Raw genomic sequence first — 22,789 nt, 5'->3', positions numbered from 1 at the left:
ATAGGAAACTACTGCTAGAACTATGAAAGGATCTACAGGGGGCAGAAGAAAGACAGTTTTAGCGAGGAAGCTGAAGTCAGACCGTCGATTGGTGGCCTAAATCGTGGAACGCTACGGTGATACACTCGAGTGGGTCAAGATGGTGCTGAGCGAAAGCGAGGCCGATAGCCCAGGACCGTAAGCGAACAGTCCCGAACCAAAGGTAAAGCGGCAAAGGTCGCATGAGGGAGAAACCTCCCTTGGTAAAAAACCGCAAAATCGCTAAAAGCGCTGGCGCAGTAGAACTTGGTGTGCTCTACTGCAGTGCGGAAGATAGTAGGGGCGGCTATCTCTTCAATTTTCCTGAATGTGGTCAAAGGAAACCCTGGCCACCCCCAAAATGTGTGAGTACCGGTTGGCACCATGGACTGCATAAGCTAACAAGATGTGCCGATGAAAGACCGGCTCTCTTATATAAGGAGGCAGTCTCTCAGGTGGATCTTCTTCTTTGCCCTAGGGCTCGCGTCTGGCTGCCAGCCGAACCTTCTACTGCGAATGAGATTGGATTGAACCGATGAACCAGATCGGCAAGCGCTGATACTGCTAAATGCGGAGTCCTTTCCTCCCTTCAAAACCAAGGGAGCCATAAGTTATGGGTTCAAAATTGTAATGCTTAATGTGCTGTAATGTGTACGGATACCAAAGCTGATGGCTCCCAAGTTGCAGCTGCGGTGGATAAGGCAGACGGCGTTGGTAATGGTCAAATGACTGTGGATAATGACCCGAATCTCTCTTAAGTAGCGAGTTCTGGGGGCGGTTCGTCAATCGGTGACTTCGTCTTCAGCCTCGAACAATTGTTTGAATAGGTGCGGTTCGATCCCGACATGGGCGCTGAACCAGCGCTTCCTCCTGAAACTCCTCCAGATTAACCTCCAACACGCGAAGGCGTTCTCCGCCAATTTACTATTTCGTCTGGAACTAGACGAAGCCGATGTCGTCCTGATCCAGGAACCGTGGCTGACTAGTAACGGGATCTTTGGATTGACGACGAATAGCCATAAGCTGGTGGCGACCAAGGATGCAGGTAGAAACAGAGCCTGTATGTTGGTAAAAATCAATTAACGGTATTTCTTTTACCTAATTTCATTTTCAACACTGACGTAGTGACATCAAAACTAGAGTGTAATGCCGGAGATGTCTGGCTAATTTTCGCATACATGCCACAGGAGGATCTCGTGGAAGAGCTTCTGCAAAAAAGTGGAGGGCTTCAAGAGTCCTCTAGCCAAAAAACAAAGTGTCCCCGGGTTATCTCAAGGAAGCAAATGAGAAGTGGGTTCTGAGCAGTGAAGAAACACTTCAGATGCTTCTTCCCGAGCAACACGTTCTCTGTGGGGGTGTCTCTCGCAGTGTTGATTAATGACTGCACGGCCTTTGTTGACGTTCTGGATGAGCGACACTTGACATGGGCGATCAATTTGTTGAAAATGTTCAAGTCCCCGGGACCGGACAGAATTATACCGGCGCAGCCACGGCAAAGTGAACTTTCCATAACATCCTGCAGGAGGCAGTCGTAACTGCTCTTGACGGTTTTGTAGGGAACCCCACAGGGTGGAATTCTTTCTCCTCTTCTATGATCCTGGTCGTTAACGACCTGCTCGAGGATCGTGGCTGTCGGGTGATTGTCTATGCAGACGATGTAGCACTTATGGTCAAAGGAAAGCTCCTTAGCACCGTGTACGAGTTGACGCAGGGGTATCTCAGCGTTGTAATAAAATGGTCGGTCGGAAGTGGTCTCGCCATCAACCAAATAAAACCGAAATGGTTTTATTCACTAGAAGATATAAAATCCCGGTGGCACCGCTGCCGCAAATAGGAGGTATTCGTCTGCAACCGGCGGATACAGTGAAATATCTACCACTCATCCTCCATAGGAAGCTTTCATGGAAGTCGAATATCGAAGAGAGAGCAATAAAAGCCATCGATTGCCCTATACTGCTGTAGAGGAGCCATTGCCAAGAGGTGGGGCCTCTCACCGAAAGTGGTCCTCTGGCTCTATGACACCATAGTCAAGCCCATTGTGTTCTATGGAGTCTTTAAGTGGTGAAGGGTTTTAGAGAAGACAACAACAAGCTGCGCTCATCAACATGTCTGGTGCAATAAGGTTCACTCCAAACAGGTTGAGGTTGCAGCCATCGAGGTAGCAGCAGATTTGCTCATCCTTTAGAGAAGTAAACATTCACTCAGAGAGCGGAGCGGCGAAACCAGACTTGAACTCATTTACAGTGCGTTCAAGGTTGGTCGAAGAGTGTCTAACGTCGCTATCATTAACAGCGAGTGTCTTAAGTGTGATAAGACTGGTACGGATACCGGGAATCGCAGGTAATTGCAAAGATGATGAGCTAGCAAGGAAAGACACTCTAGAATTATTATCAGTAGAATGGGAACGGGTCGGTGCTCCCGCATCCTCTTGTGTTCTATTACTGGATTGCTGGGACTCGCGGATGCTTGGCCAACGTTGGGTCAATCGCAAAAGCCTTTTGGCCCAAGATTGACCGCAGGAGATCTAGCGATCTCTTTGCTCTCAGTAAGGCTAGCCTCTCCCTAGATGTGGGGCTCTTAACAGCCCATTGCCGTATTGGCGTACATGCTGTAAGATTGGGAATCTTACCAGACGGCGTCCTCTGAAGTTGTTTGGAAAACGATGCGGTAGAAACAAGCACTTCCTTCTTGACTGCTCCGCGTTTTGGAGGTCAAGACTTAGACACTTGGGGGCGCATACCTTCAGATATCCTACCAAGCTGTCGGATGTTGAAATTAAGCGCCTTTGCAAATTTGTTTTTTCTACTAAGCTTTTTTCCAATCTGTAAGTACGAACACAGGAGTTGTTATTTTCAATGCCTCCAGAAAGGACTACATTTATCAGTCCACGTGTGGTCTCTGATCATCCATCTAACCTAACCTAGAGATTAGCTTGTTATGGTCAAATAAAACTCGCCTAATAATATTAAATTTTATCTGCATTTATTTCACTTCCATTCTTTCTGTTATCGTTCACTACGATTGTTAGTTTGTTGTCACCTTTGTATCGTGATTGTTTTGTTGTTGTGCACGTCTGGAAAACGGTGGAAACGAGTACAACTGGAAACACGTTTTCAGTACAAAGACGACTAATGACGGCGAAGAAGTGATTGAGGTGATTAAGAAGAGCGCGCAGACAAAAGAAGTGCGTAAACAGAAAGATGGGATATGAAATGGAAAATAATCGTAGAACGATCTGTTGGAGCGAGTGAAAATTTTTTATTTTTATATACATACTTATGTATATATTTGCCGTTATTTAATATATATGTATGTTGGAATTCAATTAAGCCATGCGTAACTACTTCAGCCGAGACTAGAGCTTCAGTGTTTTTTCGCTGTGATTTAAGCGAAGAAACACACCGCCAAAACAGAGTGAGAAATAGATTCCATTTCGTTGCTAAAGTAGCTGTTGTTGCTTTTGGTAATTATGGTTTGGGATTTTCATTTTGTATGCACTTGTTTGCAGTAACGGACATGTACATATGTATATCTATGTATATACAATAATTTAAGAAATACATACATATGTACATATGTGCTGCCAATTTAAATTTTTGTGTCAAATTATCCGAAGGCACACACATACACAAATATGCTTACTAGTAAATAAATACAATGTGTATTTTGCTTTTGTATATACATATACTCGTATATTTAGCTTGTCAGTATATACATACATACTTGTATTTACTATCATGCTACAAGTTTTGCGGTTTCACTTTATCATGCATAAATTATAGAATTCACATTTGGTTGTTATGCTTGTGGTTGAAGGCCACACTTTATCGCTATTAAATCATCCGCACATATACACACACATTCAAATGAATAATATGTGTGTTTATGATTTCAGGGTACGCATTCGAATGATAATTTAGTTAGAGAGTAAGTGTGCAGGTTATGTTTGGTAACTAATGAAGCGTAAAGTGAGGAAATGATAGTCGTCCCATAGCCACATGGGGATGCAAGCATACATATGTATGTACATATCTACTTATTAATGCTAATTTACGTATGGATTTATACATGTAAACATCACACTTGATGTTCGCATATAAAATTATAACCTAAATTGTTTATCAAATTCTAACTTTTCTTTGAAAACCATTTTTCGGTAATTCGAAGATAAACTGTAGCAACACTTTGTACTGTACTTGATAATGGCTTGGATTGTGGTTTTAATTTCAATATTAGGTCAATATTTTTTCATATCCCTTCTTAAATTAAAAAAAATGTGTGATACGAGGGCTGCTATATACATATGTATATTTCTGGCCTAATAATGAAAATAGGCATATTTATCAACGAAAATGTTTTTTCTTTTTTGTTGGATTTGGCTCGTCTTGGAAGACCCACACGGTCGATTGCTGTTTTGTTTCGGGCTCATACGCATAGATCCATGATTCGTCACCTGTGACGATCTTATAAACGTCTTTTGAAGCACCGCGATCGTATTTTTTCAGCATTTCTTTACACCAATCCACACGAGCCTTTTTTGAGCGATTGTCAAATTGTGCGGGATCCAACGAGAACAAACCTTTTTTACGGCCAGGTGTTCATGCAATATCGAATGTATGCTGGTGGGAGAAATGCATAGGCATGCCTCTATCTGAAGGTATGTTACATGACGGTCTTGCATTATCAGTTCACGTACGGCATCGATGTTTTCTGGCACAACGGCTGTTTTTGGACGACCTTCACGGAATTCGTCTTTGAACGAGCGTCGACCACGATTGAATTCGTTGTAACAGTTTTTCACAGTGCTATAGGATGGTGCTTCATAGCCATACAAAGATTTTAGTTCATCGATGCACTCTTGTCGTGATAATCCACGTCGAAAGTTGTGAAAAATGATCGCACGAAAATGTTCACGAGTTAATTCCATTTTTTGGCCGAGATGAATTTTTTAATTCCCTGTAAATAAAACAATTCACGATTAAATGACAAAACGTTCTGAGTGATGTTATGCTAAAAAATGTCAAACTTTCCAATGGAAATGTCAGATTGCACCTGGCAACACTTAGTATTGCCTAGGCCAGAAATATATATAGCAGCCTATGTATGTAATCCCAAGACTCCAATAGCAGGGTGTTTTTAAGAATAATTTAAAAGCATATAATTTAATGTTATGGTCAACAATTAGCTTTATTACAAAGATGAGGGTTTGACGTTATGTGATTTCAAGTGACAAGGACCTCCGCGGTTGACACGAATAAATTCTAGCCCAGAGTCCGCATTTTCGACCACGTTTTGTTGCTATCGTGGCGTCAGCAATGACGCGCTCAAAATTCTTTTCCAAGCCGCCAATAGTCTCGGCTCGACAAACATATACCAGCGGTGTTAAATCGCACGATCTTGGTTTCTGCAATATATTGATTGTTGGCTATATAATATGTTGCGCCGTCTCGTTGGAACCAAAGGTCGCCCACATCAACATTTTTCAATACTATCGTACCCCAACGTTTGTAGAAATATAGATCAATGATTCCCTCTGCCCATAGAGCAAATCACACGGTGACGACGCGTCAACAAATGCTTGAGTATTATTATGATTACGACAATTTTGTTTAATAACACATCACCGTACGTGTGATACGCTTGGTCGTACGTGTCGTTCGGCTTCAGATCTTGATTCTTCCCCAAAATCTTCCAGGAAGTGGATTGGCACAGCTTCAATTGTTGACCGAGGACGGATGTACTCATTCGTATCTTCTTCGAAACTCTACTCTACAGCAGTAATAGAGTATTCGCATTATTTACTAGAGTAAACGACGTGCGAAACCGATCCATGGTTGCTCAAATTACATACATACCATGCCGTTTAAGTCAACCAAATATTGCACGCAGCGCGCGGTGTAATCCTTCATGTCAATGTTATGCGGGGACTCGTTACATGATGGAAATATGTTATGTAAGACCATTCAAGTTGGAATAGATAGTCGACTAAAATAGTCAACATAGCAAAGCTGCGTTATTCAAGATATTTTTTTATCTCAACAGAAAAATTGTTTAACATCATTGTCTTTTAAAAGTAAGATTAGGTGATAGTGATATCGGTCCAGCCCCCCAAACACTTTGGTAGAATTTTCACAGTTTGTTCATATCCCGACATATTCAGCAAAATTGTCCTCATTTCATATTATTTTATTATGGAAATCAAAAATCAACTATTTATTACTAAATAAATTATTAATAAAAACTCATATTCATTCATTCAAAGTCAGTCAGTTTTCCTAATTCCTTTTGATCCAGTAATTATCAATGATTAGTTGGGCTATTACTATTTTTATATTAATTTTTATGAGCTGATAACGTGAACATTTAAGATCAACGCTGTTTAGTAAATAATCTTATGATCAGCTCCATTCATTGTTATCTTTCTTTTGATAGACATACACATTTACACATGCCCATACATACATACCAACACCACCGACGGTATACGAGTAAAACATAAATGAAGATATGCATTGGTTTACGTGTAGATCTGTGTGTGTTGGCACACACTATTGAATGAAGTGGAAGAAGAAGCAGACGAATGAGTTGATTCGTTATGCTCATTTTGGCTAGCTGTTGGACGAAGAGCAAGAAGTTGGAAGGTTGGAAAGCTAATATATGTACATACATATTTTTCCAACTACCTTAATTTGTATGTATACAAATGTACGTATACGCTTGAGTTTATTATTGTTTTTGTTGCAGCTGTATATAATTAAAAAATTGAAGTGTGCGCTGGCATTTTGCTTTTAGTTTCTATATACATGTTTGTGTGTATGTGTGGCGATTTGTGCGCGCTGCATGAGAATTGCATGCCATTTTCGCTTCGTTGGCCGCTGGTCGCGTTAAGCGTCAATTATTAAGTATTTGATTTGCAATAATGAAAATGAAATCGAAACCGTAGGCGCAGAGAAGACCAAGCCGGCCGCGCATATTTTCATAAATATTCATGTGTATGTGTGTGTGTGTGTGGATATAAACAGCAATATCTAGTAAATTTATGTTTATTGTTTTGCATTTAAAACTTGCAATTTTTATGTAAGCAAGCAAATACATTTATACAGTTCAAGTATACATATAGGCACATAGGCAACTGTGTGTGAATTCCAAGCAGACGCAACTGCTACATACTAGCTGCACACGCATACATATGTATATATGTACATATCTAAAATAAAAACATTATCGCATATACTACCTGTGAAGCCCAAAAAAAACACAAAATTAAGAGCAACAAGAAATAACTGAAGCGGAGCAGAAACGCCCGCAACAGCATAACAAAAATAATAAAGTATACAACAACAAACAAAGCAGTAACAATTTCTTTAAAGAAAACAACCCAAGAAAACTAAGTGAAATAAATTTGCAAAAACAAAAAACTTCACTCCGAGTTGTATGTTTGAAGTTTGAAGGAAGTTCGCAAGTTGTTCAGAGTGGCCATATGCACACAGTTAATACAGTTACTATAGGTATGCATCTGTGCGGCCATCACCCTGTATTTTCCGATAAGCGCAAATACTTTAAATGAAGACTCAATATAATTAAACAATATTTACATATTTATGTAAATTAGCTTTCATTTGGCTATGTGTAAAATTTCAGATCAATATCTCTAAAACTGAGGTACTAGTTCCCAAACTTGTTTAAAGAAAAAAACAATGAAACTCCAAATTAAAGAGGAACGTTTATTATCATTCGAAAGAACATTCCTTGGCATTTATTTTTTGAAGATAATCTCTTTCAAATATTAACTGCGGCTACGTCTCAGATGGCCCTTCCGTTGAATCCAATTTTCGGTGACTCATTTGAGTATTTCGGCTGGTAACTGGCGAATGACACGCGGTATCGTCGCGGTTAACATGGCGCGATAAAGGTCGCCATTGACGGTTATGTTCTCATCGGTATCATTTTTGCAGAAATTTGGACCGATGATTCAACCGGCTTACAAACCACACCAAACAGTTGTTTTTCTTCATGAAATGGCAGCTCTTGAATCTCTTCTGGTAGCTTTTCGTCCTAAATGTGGCAATTTTGCATGATTACATACCCATTGAGCCAGAAATAGGCCTCATCGTTGAATTAACTTTGGCTCGAAATCGTCGGATATTCTTGGAACTTTTCAAGAGTCTGTAGAGCGAAGCGAGTGGCTTGGGAAGGTCGAGCTGCTTCAGTTCTTGCAGAAGTTGTTTTTGTGCGCTTTCAATTTAAGATCTCGACGTAAAAGTTGTTCCATACATCAGTCCGAGTTTCTGCGAACGCGGAATCGACTCTCCACGGTCTTTGTCTACACTCTCAGGTATGGCTGCTATATTCTCGCTTCGTGCAGAACGTGGTCTATTCGGTCGCATATTATCCAATAATAAATGCTGTTCAGTAGGCCGATTATGTTGACAATTAGTTGAGCGAAGCGCGTGTAGCACATTCTTTACAGAACGTGAATTTTCGTAATAAAGTTTAACGTTTTTTTTTTAGGTGGAAGTCTTTCCATGATGAAACGCCGAACAATACTGCATATTTTTTTATGAATGAAAAGAAATAAAGGAAAAAGTATAGTTTAAAAGTAAATTTAGTAATCAGTTTTCGCACCTTTGCTCTGTATTACTGAACAAAAACATTTTTACATTCTTCGAAATAACCTTTTTTAATACTTTCATTGAAATTTTCACACCCATTGACGCTACATCTCTAAGAAAACTTATTTCTAGTCCAAAGTTTACCACAAATGTTCCATTGGATTTAAATTCGGGAACTGAGCTGGCCAGTTGAGTTTCTCGATTAAGCTTTCTTCAAAAAAGCGAGTAGCCAGGCAAGATGTGTGTTTTGGGTCATTATGTTGTTGGAAGATAAACGACCCCAAATTCATTTTTCCCGCCCTTACTGTTAAATTTTCGCTAAGAATGTTAACGGATGAAGCAACCATAATTCGTACATCTTCCAAACTCAAAATCATGAGAGAACCTTCCATGCTTCACTGATCATTGTATGCACTGTGAGGTCAAATTTGGATTCGTCGGGCCAAATTACTATACTCCATGTGGTTGGCATATTAAGCTATTGTTTTTCAGTCTGTTTTCATATTCGGAATGTAAATCATAGGTCGTTTTTTCTTACGACATAGTTTTTAAAATCAGATGTTCGTAGTTTCTTTTGCATTGTACTAATGGAAATCTATCAACTCCATCGTTGAAATTTTAGGGTTTTCAGCAATTTTTCTTCGTAAATGTCGCTCAGTGTGTATAGAATTTTTGGGTTTTGGACCTCCATCGTATTCAGTCTTGGATGTATTGCTTTTCAAAAATATTTCTTGTCTCTCCGATCAAAATGGAATAATTTTCAGATATATTTGATATGTTTCGCTCTTCTTCCTATCTTCTACAATTATGTTCCGAGTTTCTTCAGTATTCCACACTTTTCACTAAGAATAGAAAAAAGAGATTCACCATAACAGAAATTCACTTAATAAATGCAAATTTATTAAATTTGTAGTAAAAATCAGTTTTACCTTGAAAGAAATGAACTAAACATAAAATTATACTTTTATTCGGTGTATCTTCCGAAGCTCGCCAACGAAGACTAATCACTCTCGATTGACGCTTCTTACGCTTTTAACGGTATGGCTGTATGTTGAAAATGGGAAATATAGTTATTCCCTTAGCCCCCATATATTTAGTATAAAGAATTTCGAACTTTCGGGTGACTTTACTCTATATTATTGGTTTTAAACCTTAAAGTTTTCTCTGGTTTTGATTCTTGAAAGTTGCAAAAGTATAAAATGTTCGGTTGCACCCGAACTTAGCTTTTCCCTACTTGTTGACTTTACCTTCATCAAATAATAAAAAAGCCTTCAGCAAAAGCTTAACCTCACAGTTCTTATGCTGAAAATAGCCAAAAAATCGACACTAAAAATGAGGACATACAATATACATATACTTACATATGTACATCCATATGTATATATTTATATTAATGTATATACGGGCATAAATACATATGTACATACATACATATATGAATGAATGCAATGCGCTCGTAAACCAAAAACAAAGCCATAGTGTGAATAATGACACAGCAGCAACAAAAATGTTAAGTGCTGAGGTGAATAAACGCTCAAGATCAACCGGTGGGTAAAAGTCCTAACAAAAAAGAGATAACAATCAAAGTAGCTTATGTTTTCGCAATTTAACTTCTAAAATTTGAAGTTTTTTGCTGCCAAATTAACCGCATCTAAACGTTATAGGGTCGAAACAAACAGCAACGAAGTATTAAATATTTAAAGTTATGTACGTGCCTATATTGTTTAGAAACAAATTAATTTACGCTAGACACACACTAACGTAAATTTGTATGTGTGTGAATGCATGTTATGAGGCCGCGCTCATCTGGCAATGAATAATTTGTAGATGCCGAAATTTCAATCACTTCGCAAACAATACAACAACAATTTGTTGTGAGTTATACAGTTCGATTAACGCTGCGGCAGCAGAAGCAATGGAAGAGTTAATAAAGTGCATAACAACAGACATTCAATAGCATACATACATATATACACACACATACATACACATATTTACACATTATTGTATGATTATTTGTATGTGTGTTTGAAGCATATGGGGAGAATATACACTCGCTGTGGTCGGCTTTTTTATTTCAAAGCTCATTTTTTCAGTAATAGCAAGAACAACTACAACAAAAAAACCTTCAGTCGAAATAACTTCACTACAATGTCCATGAACTTAAATTTCGGTCAAAAAGTGCAAAATATTTCCAAACTGAAAATAAATAAAATAAATTAACATAATGTAGAGACAACAATAAAAATAATGAAATGCCATAACAACAATTACCAAAAACACTGGTCCGCGCTCACCGCACGGCGGGCGGAAATAAATTGAGCACGGATTGAGAGGGAAAGAGAGATAGAGAGGGAGAGAGATTTGTGAAAATTAAACAAATAATTTGTGAACAAATCAGCAACGCATGCAGAAATTTTGTATTCTTTAATTGGCCACAGTATTACTACTTGCATATGAATTCGTTCGTAGTCGTTGAAGCATTAATTATTTAATATAATTTTAATTACAGTATGTCGAAGTTTAATTTTTTATTGTTTTGTATTGATTTTTTGAGGTTAGGATTTTCATGCATTAGTATTTCCCGAAAAAGCACTGTTTGGTGTGGTTTGTACGCTGGTGGAATCATTGGACCGTATTTTTTCAAAGATGCTGGGACGCAACGTTACGGTGAATGGCGATCGCTATCGTTCGATGCTAACAAACTTTGGACAACAATTCATCTCAAGAAATGGACTCGTAAGTCCGATGAGATTTTGCAAATTTTATGCGTGTCATTACTAATATATGTATGTATATACACCCATACTTACATACATATAGTACATACATACAGATTTATGTTAACATACAGATTTTGGGTTTGATCGCATTTTCAAGTCCTGGGGTTTTGTCAAAAATTCCTAGTTTTTCACACCAATTGTTAGCGATTTCTTTGCTGAGGCTTTTCGAAAGATAAAATAATTGATAGCGGGATTCTGTAAACAGTATCTAGACTCTATTTGAGACATTTTTAGGTAAAATCTCAATTTGTGACTAGTTACTTTTCACTAAACAGTCTCTAACGCAGTGGCGTAGCTACAACTTCGGGCGCCCGGGGCCAAAGATGTTCTGTCGCCCCCTTTATCTACCTACCTACAAGTTTCATGAGGTGGTTCGAACAAAAGTGAATTTTTACAAATATCTTCGATATTAAGTACATGAAATTAAGGAATTTTAGGAATTTCCAAAATTCTCACAATACGGTTTTTGAGGAAATTGATGGTAAATTTACAAGACATCTTATTAAAAGCCATAGAAAAAACCCATTTTCGCCCTATATCTTGTACAATTTTGACACAAATTGCAGGAATTTTTGCCCGAATTGGAGTTTTTAAATACCATTTTTGAAAATTTGGAGAAATAAAATTTGTTGTTACATTCAAAGCATAGGGTAGTAACTGTGAGAGTGACACGTCGCGACCACAGAGTAAAAAAAAAGATACTGTTGCGATCAAAGCGCCCGGGGCGACGAACCTGGAAACAAAAAGAATTTTATGCCGAATTTTTGGAGAAGGTCTGGAGTTCAGCAAATATAAAAGGCGAAGACGCCATGCACTTGGTACATGCACAGCTTGCGACGCAACCATGCGTAGGACACTACACCACAACAACCGAAGGCCAGCGTATTGGTGGAATGAAGAAGTAGCTGGGCTCAAAATACTCTGCAATTCAGCTAGACGCCACGTACAACGTAATCAGCGTGAAGAAAATAAAAGCAGTCTCAGAAAGGTATTTAAAAGTCAAAAGAAGCTTCTGAAGTCAGCCATTGGCCGCAGTAAAAATAAATGTTTTGAAAAACTATGTGAGGAAGCAAACGAGGACCCCTGGGCAACAGCGTATAAAATATGTACATATGTCAAAATTCAAAAATAAGGCACAACAACCCAAACGCGCATCCTTTATGGGAAATGTTGTCGAAACTTTGTTTCCAGAACACCACAGTATTTCTTATGCTAAGCCTTGAACCAAAGTCATAGAGCCACCACTGCTAGTTAGTGAAGAAGAATTCGCCATTGACCAAAAAATTAAAAGCAGCAAAGCGCCTGGATTAGATAATTTTCTTAAGGGGCTATACCAGTGTGACACTTTCAAAAAAAAATTTTGTTTGCTTTTTCGATAGTTTATTGTTGTTGTTGTAGTGCTGCGGTATTTTTATTTATTTTTTTTTTTATTGAAATTGAAATGAATTTTTGATGACTCATGCCCAGCTCTTGACCGATGCTACGGCTGCTACTATGCCGGTCTCTTTCGACCAATTCAGCGATTTTATCGCAATTTTCGACGACCGGCCTTCCGGAGCGTGGCGCATCTTCGACCACCTCTACACCAGAACGAAAACGTTGAAATCATCGTTGTGCGGTGGAAATGGAAACTGTATCTGGTCCATAAACTGCACAAATTTTATTGGCGGCTTGAGATGCATTTTTGCCTTTATCGTAGTAGTACTGTAAAATATGTCGTATTTTCTTCTTATTTTGCTCCATGTTTGCGACGCTATAACTCACGAACGACTTAAAAGAAACGACAATCAATCAAACACGTGTTAGCGAACGTGAAATGAGCTTTCCAAAAAGGTATAGCATGACCCGATGCGACGAATAAAACTAGAACTACGCGCTTTCAGCGCTAACTAGCGAAAATACCGCAAGTCTTTTTTTTCAACCTAATATATTCAAAAATATCCTGTGAAATCGGCAAGGTCGAGGAAATTTTCAACGAAATGAGAATCATACCGCATGTTTTCAAAATCTGTGATAAACTTCCACTTCGCATTCCTTTACTTGTGATAAGGGCCCATTCCTACTCAATGCTGGCCATCTTGGCACCATAGTTCATAAGCATGACCAAATTCTATCTAAAATATTAGAAATATAGTATAAATACTATAATTTGGTGAATTAATTTGTAAATTTTACTAATTGTCTTCCATTGAAGAGGAACATATGAAAATTAATATAAATAGTTAATCAAAATATAGTTTTTTAAATTTAATCACAAAGAATTGGAAACTTACAAATTACCCTACATTTAAATAAACAATCTTCTTCTCTTCAACTACTACATTCACGGTGCAAAATCAAACGTCTAAATTAGTTACTTGCTTACTATGTACTATTTCACACATACACTATGTAAGAAAAAATAAAATTTCTTGAGCAATTTCTTGAGAACTAGAAGCTAAGCATTTGTTGTCCCCTTATAATTTATCAGGTAATACATTTACCTCATATTACCAAATTTATTACTTTTGGTAACAAATACAACAAAACTTATAAGGGCTCTTGAAATAGAACCATCAGACGATTAGGCACTTCAACTTATCTATCTGGTATACGTAAACGCGCCGACATGTGTGAAGAGTTTTAGTTCCTCTTGTTATCAACGAAGCTAGCAAACTCAAGTGCATAACGGTTTGCGACTAAAATTGTTCAAATAACAACAAACAAGTAAACACCATTGAACACCATTTAAGAGCAATAAAAATACATATTTATGTATATCTACAATTGCTTAAGCAAATGCGCCTGAATTGTGAATTTGTGCACATTCCACTTCCAAATGTATAAACAGATTTGAAATACTCCACATTTCTTTGCGGCTTTTAATTTTATCTTTTATGGTTGCTTATTTGTGCTTCGCTTTTTGGGCTTGTCAAGCGTATTATTTGTTGTCTTTGCACACCTACACACATGCATACTTACTAATGTACATTCATACATATACATATGTATGTACGTGTGGATGTGTGTGCTTGTTGGCAGCACGTCCGGCATGTCTCGCTTCTGGTCAATCCGTTATTATTAGCGTATCGTTTCGGCTTGTTTATACTTTTGCAGTTGTTGTTGCAATTTTTTTTATATTTTTAGTTGGCTTTTAAGAGTGTACGATGTTTTTTGTCTTTTTCATTGCACTCTGCTGCGCTCACACAATCTCGCACTCGCTCTCTAGCGCCGTAACGCTCTCGTGTTCCCACAGACAAATACATACTATGTACATATGTATGTATTTGTGTCTCTCTGCTACTTTCAAGCTCTTTGTGGCTTGAGGTTCGCCGTTATCGCGCTGTTATCTGTATCTCACAGATACTTGTCGCTTTTTGTGGGTTAGACGACCTCAAAATATATAATATCGGAAATGTTGTAAATTAATTGAATGTGAAAAAAGCAGAGGAACTTTCTTAACATTTTTATTGTTTAAATATTTGTAAGCAACAACAAGCAGTCGCTGCGCCTACGTCACATTTTCAGCTTACACAGTCACGCATCCGCACTTTTCATTTGGTTTGACACTGACTTCTTATACATACATACATAAATACAAACAAATGTACAAACAAACATGTATACCTGGCGTTGTAACTGTTTCTGACAGCTGCTGCCATTGTTTCAAGAGCCAAAAGTTCAGCATAACAGCGATGAGCAAATGGTCAGATTAGACTGTAAAAGAAGCAACTACATTAAAGCAGCAATCAGCGACCTAAAGTCTACTTATTATGCTATCGATTTTGTTGTTATTGTCAATGATGAAATGCCGATAATACCCACTGCTTAAGTGTCTAGAGCGAATACTTTGAAAAGTTTCAGTACGAATTTTTAGAAAGCATTATTTTCGTTTAGCTTTATTGCCAAAATATGTGTATGTATGTATGTATGTACATACGTATATATATATATGTCCGTGTACATTATGCGAGTGTGTGTGACGTATAATCTGTCAAAGTATTTTGCGAATTCATTCAACTTGAAGGTGAATTGGTCATGTACGTACGTACATACATATGTACATACATATGAACACAACATTGAATCTAATTTACAACTGTGTTTGAAGTAATAGAAGAGGCTTATGCTAATTAAAATAACGTTATTTTTACAATGGATGCTGGTCATTTAATTCTTTCTATGACAGTTGTCACATTTATGGAGTGCCGTAATGTTTTGTTTTATATACATACATACTTATATGCATATGTACATATACTATATTTTTTTCAGTGATTTAAATAGTATTGCAAGCGAAATAGTCATATTTTCTTCGGGCAGAAGTCACGAAAGCTGTAAAGTAGAGAACCCGCCAAATACGAAGCAATTATCGCAGTTTTGTGAAGGCGGCGTGGAAGGTCATTCCTCTCAAGAAATGCAGGCGTTTAGTTAACTTCACCCCTATTTAAACATTTTTAAAAGGGTAAATTAAGTTTTTAACACCCAAACGGAAACGGTGGAGACCCTATAAAATATAAGTGTATTTAATATGTAAATGAACAGCGTGACGAGCTGAGTCGATTTAGTTTTAACTGCATTAATCTGGGTTGATTCAGGGGTTAGTGAAGTTAATTCCGTTGCTAACTCCCAATTAATTTTCAAAATTTAGAGAGTTAGTTGCAATTTATAATAAAAAATGGTTTTGTAACAATTGGTCGGTAATAACCGCAATGTTTATCTTCTATCCATTTTCGTTAAAAATATTACAAAATTGAGAATCAGCTATTTACGAGAGTTTCAAACTCTCATAGCTGCCGTCTGCCACCTACAAATTTGAATTTGATTAAGTGCACAGTAAATCCGGATTAACGCTACTGTCTGTCAAGTCTATAAGGCGTCAACACAATAACGCAATTTCCGATGAAATTGTTCAGATCGGATAACTTAGTATACATCTGTTATACAAACAGTCAAGTTATTGCATGAAATCTTTCGCATTTGTGAGGGTATTATATGTAGCCTCGGTGCAATCGAAGTTAACGTTTTCTTCTTGTTTATTATTATAATTAGTCAAATGGATTTTTATGTAAAATGTTCAATATCGCTATGTATCTGTGTATGTTCTTTCTAGAGTACATACATATGTATGTATGTATGTACATAAAGCAACAAATTTGTTTAAATTTTTATCAAGTATGACGTAAATATGTATGTTCATATGTATCTATGTGTGTACATTTGTACATTTCTCATTGCCCTCGCTAGCGCGTGTAATTATATTGTTGCTCACGCTGCTATGACTTCTTTATCGCTTGCATGTTTATTGTTGTTAAACCATTTATTGTTTGTTTTGTTATTGCTTTTGCTATAATTGCTGCCGATGACGTGCTTTTAGCAGTGCTGTTCGGCTATTTTTATGTGACGATTCAGCGCTAAAAGCCATAAGAATGAGAGGAGCATAAACAAAATACACAAATAATACCTACAACAGCGGAGAACAGCCACATCAATAACAACAAATACATATGCAGTTCAACCAGCTGCGAGAAATGCCCATGAACTTAAATGAGCCAAACGCGCTCATAGAAGAGTTCCGCTGTGACGGTCACGAATTGCATCATGCACTTCGGCTCTTTTGCAACAAATTTGGTTCGAATTTATAACAATGCATTGTGACGTCTTATTTCAAATAATTATTTTCTAATTATATATTGTGAGCACTTAAACTGTATGAAATGACTGATCATCTGATTGCAATCGTTGAGCAAGTACGACTGTTATTTCATGGGCCAAACAAAACCCCAAATTCGGTCTCGTCATGCTCTTAAAAGAACTCTCTTCTTTCTCTCTTTTGTTAACACGATCGTAGTTCATTTATCTCAACATTTTCGTTGCTTGTTATATTTTTTAGTTTTGACAGTCTTTTTCTATGTGCATGCATACGTGCTTACATATGTATGTATTGATGTATGTATGTCTACATAAAATTGTTTACTGACGCTCTGTACATATAGAAAGCGGCACGACATGGCAGCGCGACAGTGAACTGTAAATGGCGTCGTGAATCCTACTACATGAACATTTGTAAGAAGGCAGCGACATAACAGTGGCCGTTATGTACACAGAACAACACAGTTGTCCATTTTGTATGGACACAATTTCGTTGTTGTCATACTAATTCCATTCATATCAATGAAATTTTAATATTTTTAATGCAAACAATAAGTAAATAGGTAAATATTTTTGTTTTAAATTATCAATTGTTATAACAAATGACATAAGAAAGCTACTTTATGATTTTATTTGTAATAACGTCAGTTACTTAGAGCTTTGAATGATTTATATTATCCTACATATTATTGGTCTACTGTCAACTTTCGCAAATTTAAAAATATTTTCAAGCTAGCGAGAGCGACAACTGAGCAGCCTGCAGCTTCAAAGCGTTTTTCAAAATAGGCGCCTTTCATAATTTAAAAACTGCTAAACAGTTTCTTTTGAAATCGGATTTTTTCTTCAAAGTATTCTAAATAATGAAAAATTTGAATTTCGAAATACCTTTTCGGTTTTATCTGGGAGAAACTATTATTAAACGAATGAAGTTCAATTTTTCGATTTCGGTTGATACAACACCAAGTTATGATGAGTACCGCAACACTTTTTTTGAGCCAAATTCGAACAATTGCTGCCATTTCCGTACTTTTTAATACTTCTTCGACTTCAAACTAAACTGTTTGACTCAATAGTATGCTTTTCGCTTACTTTGGTGCTCGAGCAAATTTTTTTTGATTATTATTTAAAACAAGTTTTAAGAAAAGTGGTCATTTTGTCTTTTTCTTGCCTAAAATCTGAGCAGCTATAACAACATTAACTAAAATTTTATTGACAAAACGAATTGCTGTTGAAAGTGTTTTCGTTAGTGGTTAAGCGCTATGTAAACATATCTTTGACTGACTGACTAATCAGTGGAAGTACACGTTTTTGCCAAGTTGACATTGACCGAGATTATGCCTTATCGCTTCCCGCCATGGAATGGTGCAAAGGCAAACATTATCAGTTGATAAGTGTGTCTTCGGTGATAACAGCCAAACAAGCCTATATATAGGGTGATTTTTTAAGAGCTTGATAACTTTAAAAAAAAAAAAAAACGCATAAAATTTGCAAAATCTCATCGGTTCTTTATTTGAAACGTTAGATTGGTTCATGACATTTACTTTTTGAAGATAATTTCATTTAAATGTTGACCGCGGCTGCGTCTTAGGTGGTCCATTCGGAAAGTCCAATTTTGGGCAACTTTTCGAGCATTTCGGCCGGAATAGCCCGAATTTCTTCGGAAATGTTGTCTTCCAAAGCTGGAATAGTTGCTGGCTTATTTCTGTAGACTTTAGACTTGACGTAGCCCCACAAAAAATAGTCTAAAGGCGTTAAATCGCATGATCTTGGTGGCCAACTTACGGGTCCATTTCTTGAGATGAATTGTTGTCCGAAGTTTTCCCTCAAAATGGCCATAGAATCGCGAGCTGTGTGGCATGTAGCGCCATCTTGTTGAAACCACATGTCAACCAAGTTCAGTTCTTCCATTTTTGGCAACAAAAAGTTTGTTAGCATCGAACGATAGCGATCGCCATTCACCGTAACGTTGCGTCCAACAGCAACTTATAAAAAAAAACGGACCAATGAAACCACCAGCGTACAAACCACACCAAACAGTGCATTTTTCGGGATGCATGGGCAGTTCTTGAACGGCTTCTGGTTGCTCTTCACCCCAAATGCGGCAATTTTGCTTATTTACGTAGCCATTCAACCAGAAATGAGCCTCATCGCTGAACAAAATTTGTCGATAAAAAATTTTCGAACCGAACACTGATTTTGGTAATAAAATTCAATGATTTGCAAGCGTTGCTCGTTAGTAAGTCTATTCATGATGAAATGTCAAAGCATACTGAGCATCTTTCTCTTTGACACCATGTCTGAAATCCCACGTGATCTGTCAAATACTAATGCATGAAAATCCTAACCTCAAAAAAATCACCCTTTACATACTATATACATATATGGCAAGAGACGAAACTTTAAAGTTTCCGCAAAAAAATTGAAATTGAAAGATAATTGTGAAAAATTCACACGAATTTCAACCACGAGCCAAGTCAAGAAGGCGTCAGAACATTTGTGTCTACGTCAGTGCTACTTATTGTACATACATACATATGTATGTATGTTCATATGTGTTTGTTGCCAGAATTATTGGCACGAAGCGGTGTTGATAGCCTTGCTGGAGGTGTGTTGCCAGACTCCCACTCAAACAACTTGAGTGCGTAAATACCTAGAAGGCGGACACAATTTATTCTAAATTTGCTAATTACCAAAAGGTACAACAAATATAAGAAAACAATAATAAACACGGATTGATTGTGGGCAAAAGTATAAAAATCTACAACAAATAGCTACCAACGAGCACCCGGCAAGGAAACCTAAAATTAAACTAATTTGGTAGAAATGTGTGGCTTACATTGGCTTGATAAAAAATCGTAAACATTTTCTCAGTCTTATAGAATAGTCTCCGGCTCAACCGACGTTAAGTTTAACTAAGAATGGCATTTGGTAATCAGTACCCGGTAATGCACTTAGGAAATTTTTCTTTTTTTGTACGATTAAGTTAAAAATTCTCGAGCTGGCTTTGGTTATTACGGTTCCATAGCACAATTTTAATGTGCTCAAGAGTTAGTTAGATATTTGAGATATGTGCTGCGATCCGTGAACTACTATTTTATTCAACCCTCCCCACAGTGTTTCATTCGGCAACAGTGAGTATGCATTTTAGAGTTGCGCTTGAGGTTAGATAGGGATTCTAGGACTTCAGCACTTTACTAGTTATGATGAAAATATGCATATTGTGGAAATGCCTCTTGCTTTCACATGTAAGTATAGCTTGACTATCTTTGTATTATCCCCTAATTTGATTTTTTATCAGCATAATCCATCAAAGCATTTTTTCGGAACTCCTAATTTATGGTATGGGTTTCTGGAGAAGTACTAGATTTCTATTGGAAATTTTAGTTTAAAGGTACATCTAAGAGAGCTCATGGGAACACTAGGGACAATAAAGTACAATTAATTACGACCTTTTCATATATAATTTAAAAACATTATAACATTATACAAATAGTATGTATGTCAGTAGGTGATGATAGATAATTACAAAACAAAAGCAACGTTAATATGTGCGACATTCGTTCGGTTATTCATAATAATAACAAATATAGCTAAGTTTGAATGTAACCAAACATTTTAAACTTTCGCAACTTGCAAAGAGCAAAGCCAAAGAAAATTAAAGGGTTTGTCCGGAAAGTAATAGGACTGAGTCGATTTAAAAAAATTGATTGAACCAATCGATGCAGTGCTGCCAGCGTGATTTCCAAGCATTGAAGGCGTCGCGGAAGGAAAAACCTTGAGAGCATGCTGCTTAGATCCCCACAGTCGTCTCAAAAAGCTTGCCTTTCATTGGCATTTTTAGGCTAGGAAACAAAAAATAAAAGTCGGGATCATACAAAAAGATCCATGACTCGTCACCTGTGATTACGTTATTCAAAATATGGGGGTCAAGAGAGGAAGTATGCCAAGAAAATTTGAACATGTGTGAAGTTCAAATTTTCTTGGCATACTTCTTCTCGCCGCAATTTCTGGTCGTCAGTGAGCACTTTTGCGACCATCTCCGCGCACACCTTGCGCATGTTCAATTTTGACTTCGGCTCCTATAAAGCCGTCTCGTACCATCAGAGTTGTAAAATTGTATGTCTCTGGCGATTGATCTAGCATGAAGTGAACATATATTATCTGTCTATAAAAATGAGCCCCTTATGGAAGTTTCTAGGACTTCCTAAAACTTCATCTTAGGGTAAGAGTAACTTGTGCTATTATTGTTGTAGCATTTAACTAATACCCTATTTGATAGAAAGATAGGTGTCATCTACGACATTTAAAAGTTAAGTCAGAAGACGGGGTGGGCTTGACAACTGTGGTCAGTGTCATGCCGAGATTTTTAGCTAAGGCCTTCAAAAAACTGTATTATTCATGTTATCATTACGGACTTCGATAAAGCTGATTTGTTCTCGAACACTTTCAGGTTTGCTTTGTGACTTCTTTCTCAACACAATTGTACTTTTTCCCCGTTAACTGTTCATTTACGGTTGTTTCAAAAAGGTAAAACAATGTTTGTCAAAACTATTGGAAAGATGAGAGGAATTGATTCAGCGTTAGCAGTTCATACATAAATGCTGAAGAATCTTAATTATCAGGCTCCTTGTTTTCAACAATTTATTTAAATATGCTGTTAAAAGTTCTAAAAACTCTGAGAGGTAAATTAAAAAAGGAGCAATGTGAAAGAAAATCTAGTGAAGTTCATGGGTTCAAAATTAAGGGTAAGGATCATACTCGAAATTTGAATTTATGCACAAAGAAATCATATGCAGTGGAATTCCTCATAACCCGGACACCCACATATAGTCGCAGTGTTCTTGTCCGGATAAGGGAGCTGTCCATCTATGGAGAAGAAGTAAAAACAAGTGTCTAAAATATTTTCTTAGTTGGTTGTGATCATTTTTCGTTTTGTTCATAAAAACTCTATCTCACAAAATAAAAAAAATTATTAGGAATTTAAAAAATTGTACAGAATCTTCTTTTATTTTTTATGATTATGAAATCTTGTTCGTTTATCAGAGATAATTTAAACGAAAGTGTCCATGTCTGGCCATTGGAACGTATTCATGTACGGTTATTGGAATTGTTTTTGTATGAAAATAATTATGATAACCTTGTGTGCATGCTTTTTGTCCAGTTGTGGGGGATGTCCGGTTATGAGGACTGTCCGTAATGGGGAATTCGCCTGTAATTTATAATGTCAAATGGATATGGGTAATAGGCAATCGAGGTTGAAATAATATTGAGTTATGGCAAAGTGAAGAAATTTTTGAAAAAAAATTATCGAATCTATGTATTTTTTAGACCGTCTTCGCTGTTGTTACACTTCGACTTTGCCCAAAGGTGGTTCAAAACACAAATTGCTAATACTAAGAATAACATCTTTTGTGCAAAAACAATAACCGCACCAGCAGGTGATGGACTCGATATACACTCTTGTTACATACATACATACATACATACATGAGTATACACATGAATACTTGAAAATTGGTATGTGTTCGCAGTCCTACAGCAAATCGAACACACCACGTTGTAAGCTGCACTGTCTGTCGTCGGAATGAATCATGAATGTATGTGGTAATTGTCTGAGCAGAGATAGACGCTGAGGCTGCCAGACATAGTACCTACAACAATAATGCAACAAAGTGCATATACTTGTGCGTGCAGCAGATTTGCAATTGCGTAATGTACACATGAATATACGTACAAATATGCGCG

General features: G+C 37.2%; 1 protein-coding gene across 1 annotated transcript in view; it reads left to right on the top strand.

Moving 5' to 3' along the window:
• Positions 1 to 139: 139 nt before the first annotated feature.
• Positions 140 to 22,789, top strand: part of LOC125778237 (uncharacterized) — a 29,252-nt gene continuing 6,602 nt past the window's right edge. The window contains exon 1 of the mRNA XM_049454897.1: positions 140 to 177. Within this exon, the coding sequence (XP_049310854.1) occupies positions 140 to 177 (38 nt within the window). The remainder of the gene's footprint in view (positions 178 to 22,789) is intronic.

This window comes from Bactrocera dorsalis, chromosome 4 (assembly GCF_023373825.1).
Source record: "Bactrocera dorsalis isolate Fly_Bdor chromosome 4, ASM2337382v1, whole genome shotgun sequence".
NCBI classification, from domain to species: domain Eukaryota; kingdom Metazoa; phylum Arthropoda; class Insecta; order Diptera; family Tephritidae; genus Bactrocera; species Bactrocera dorsalis.
Note: the sequence above shows the minus strand (reverse complement) of the source record. Positions and strands in the feature narration are given on the sequence as shown.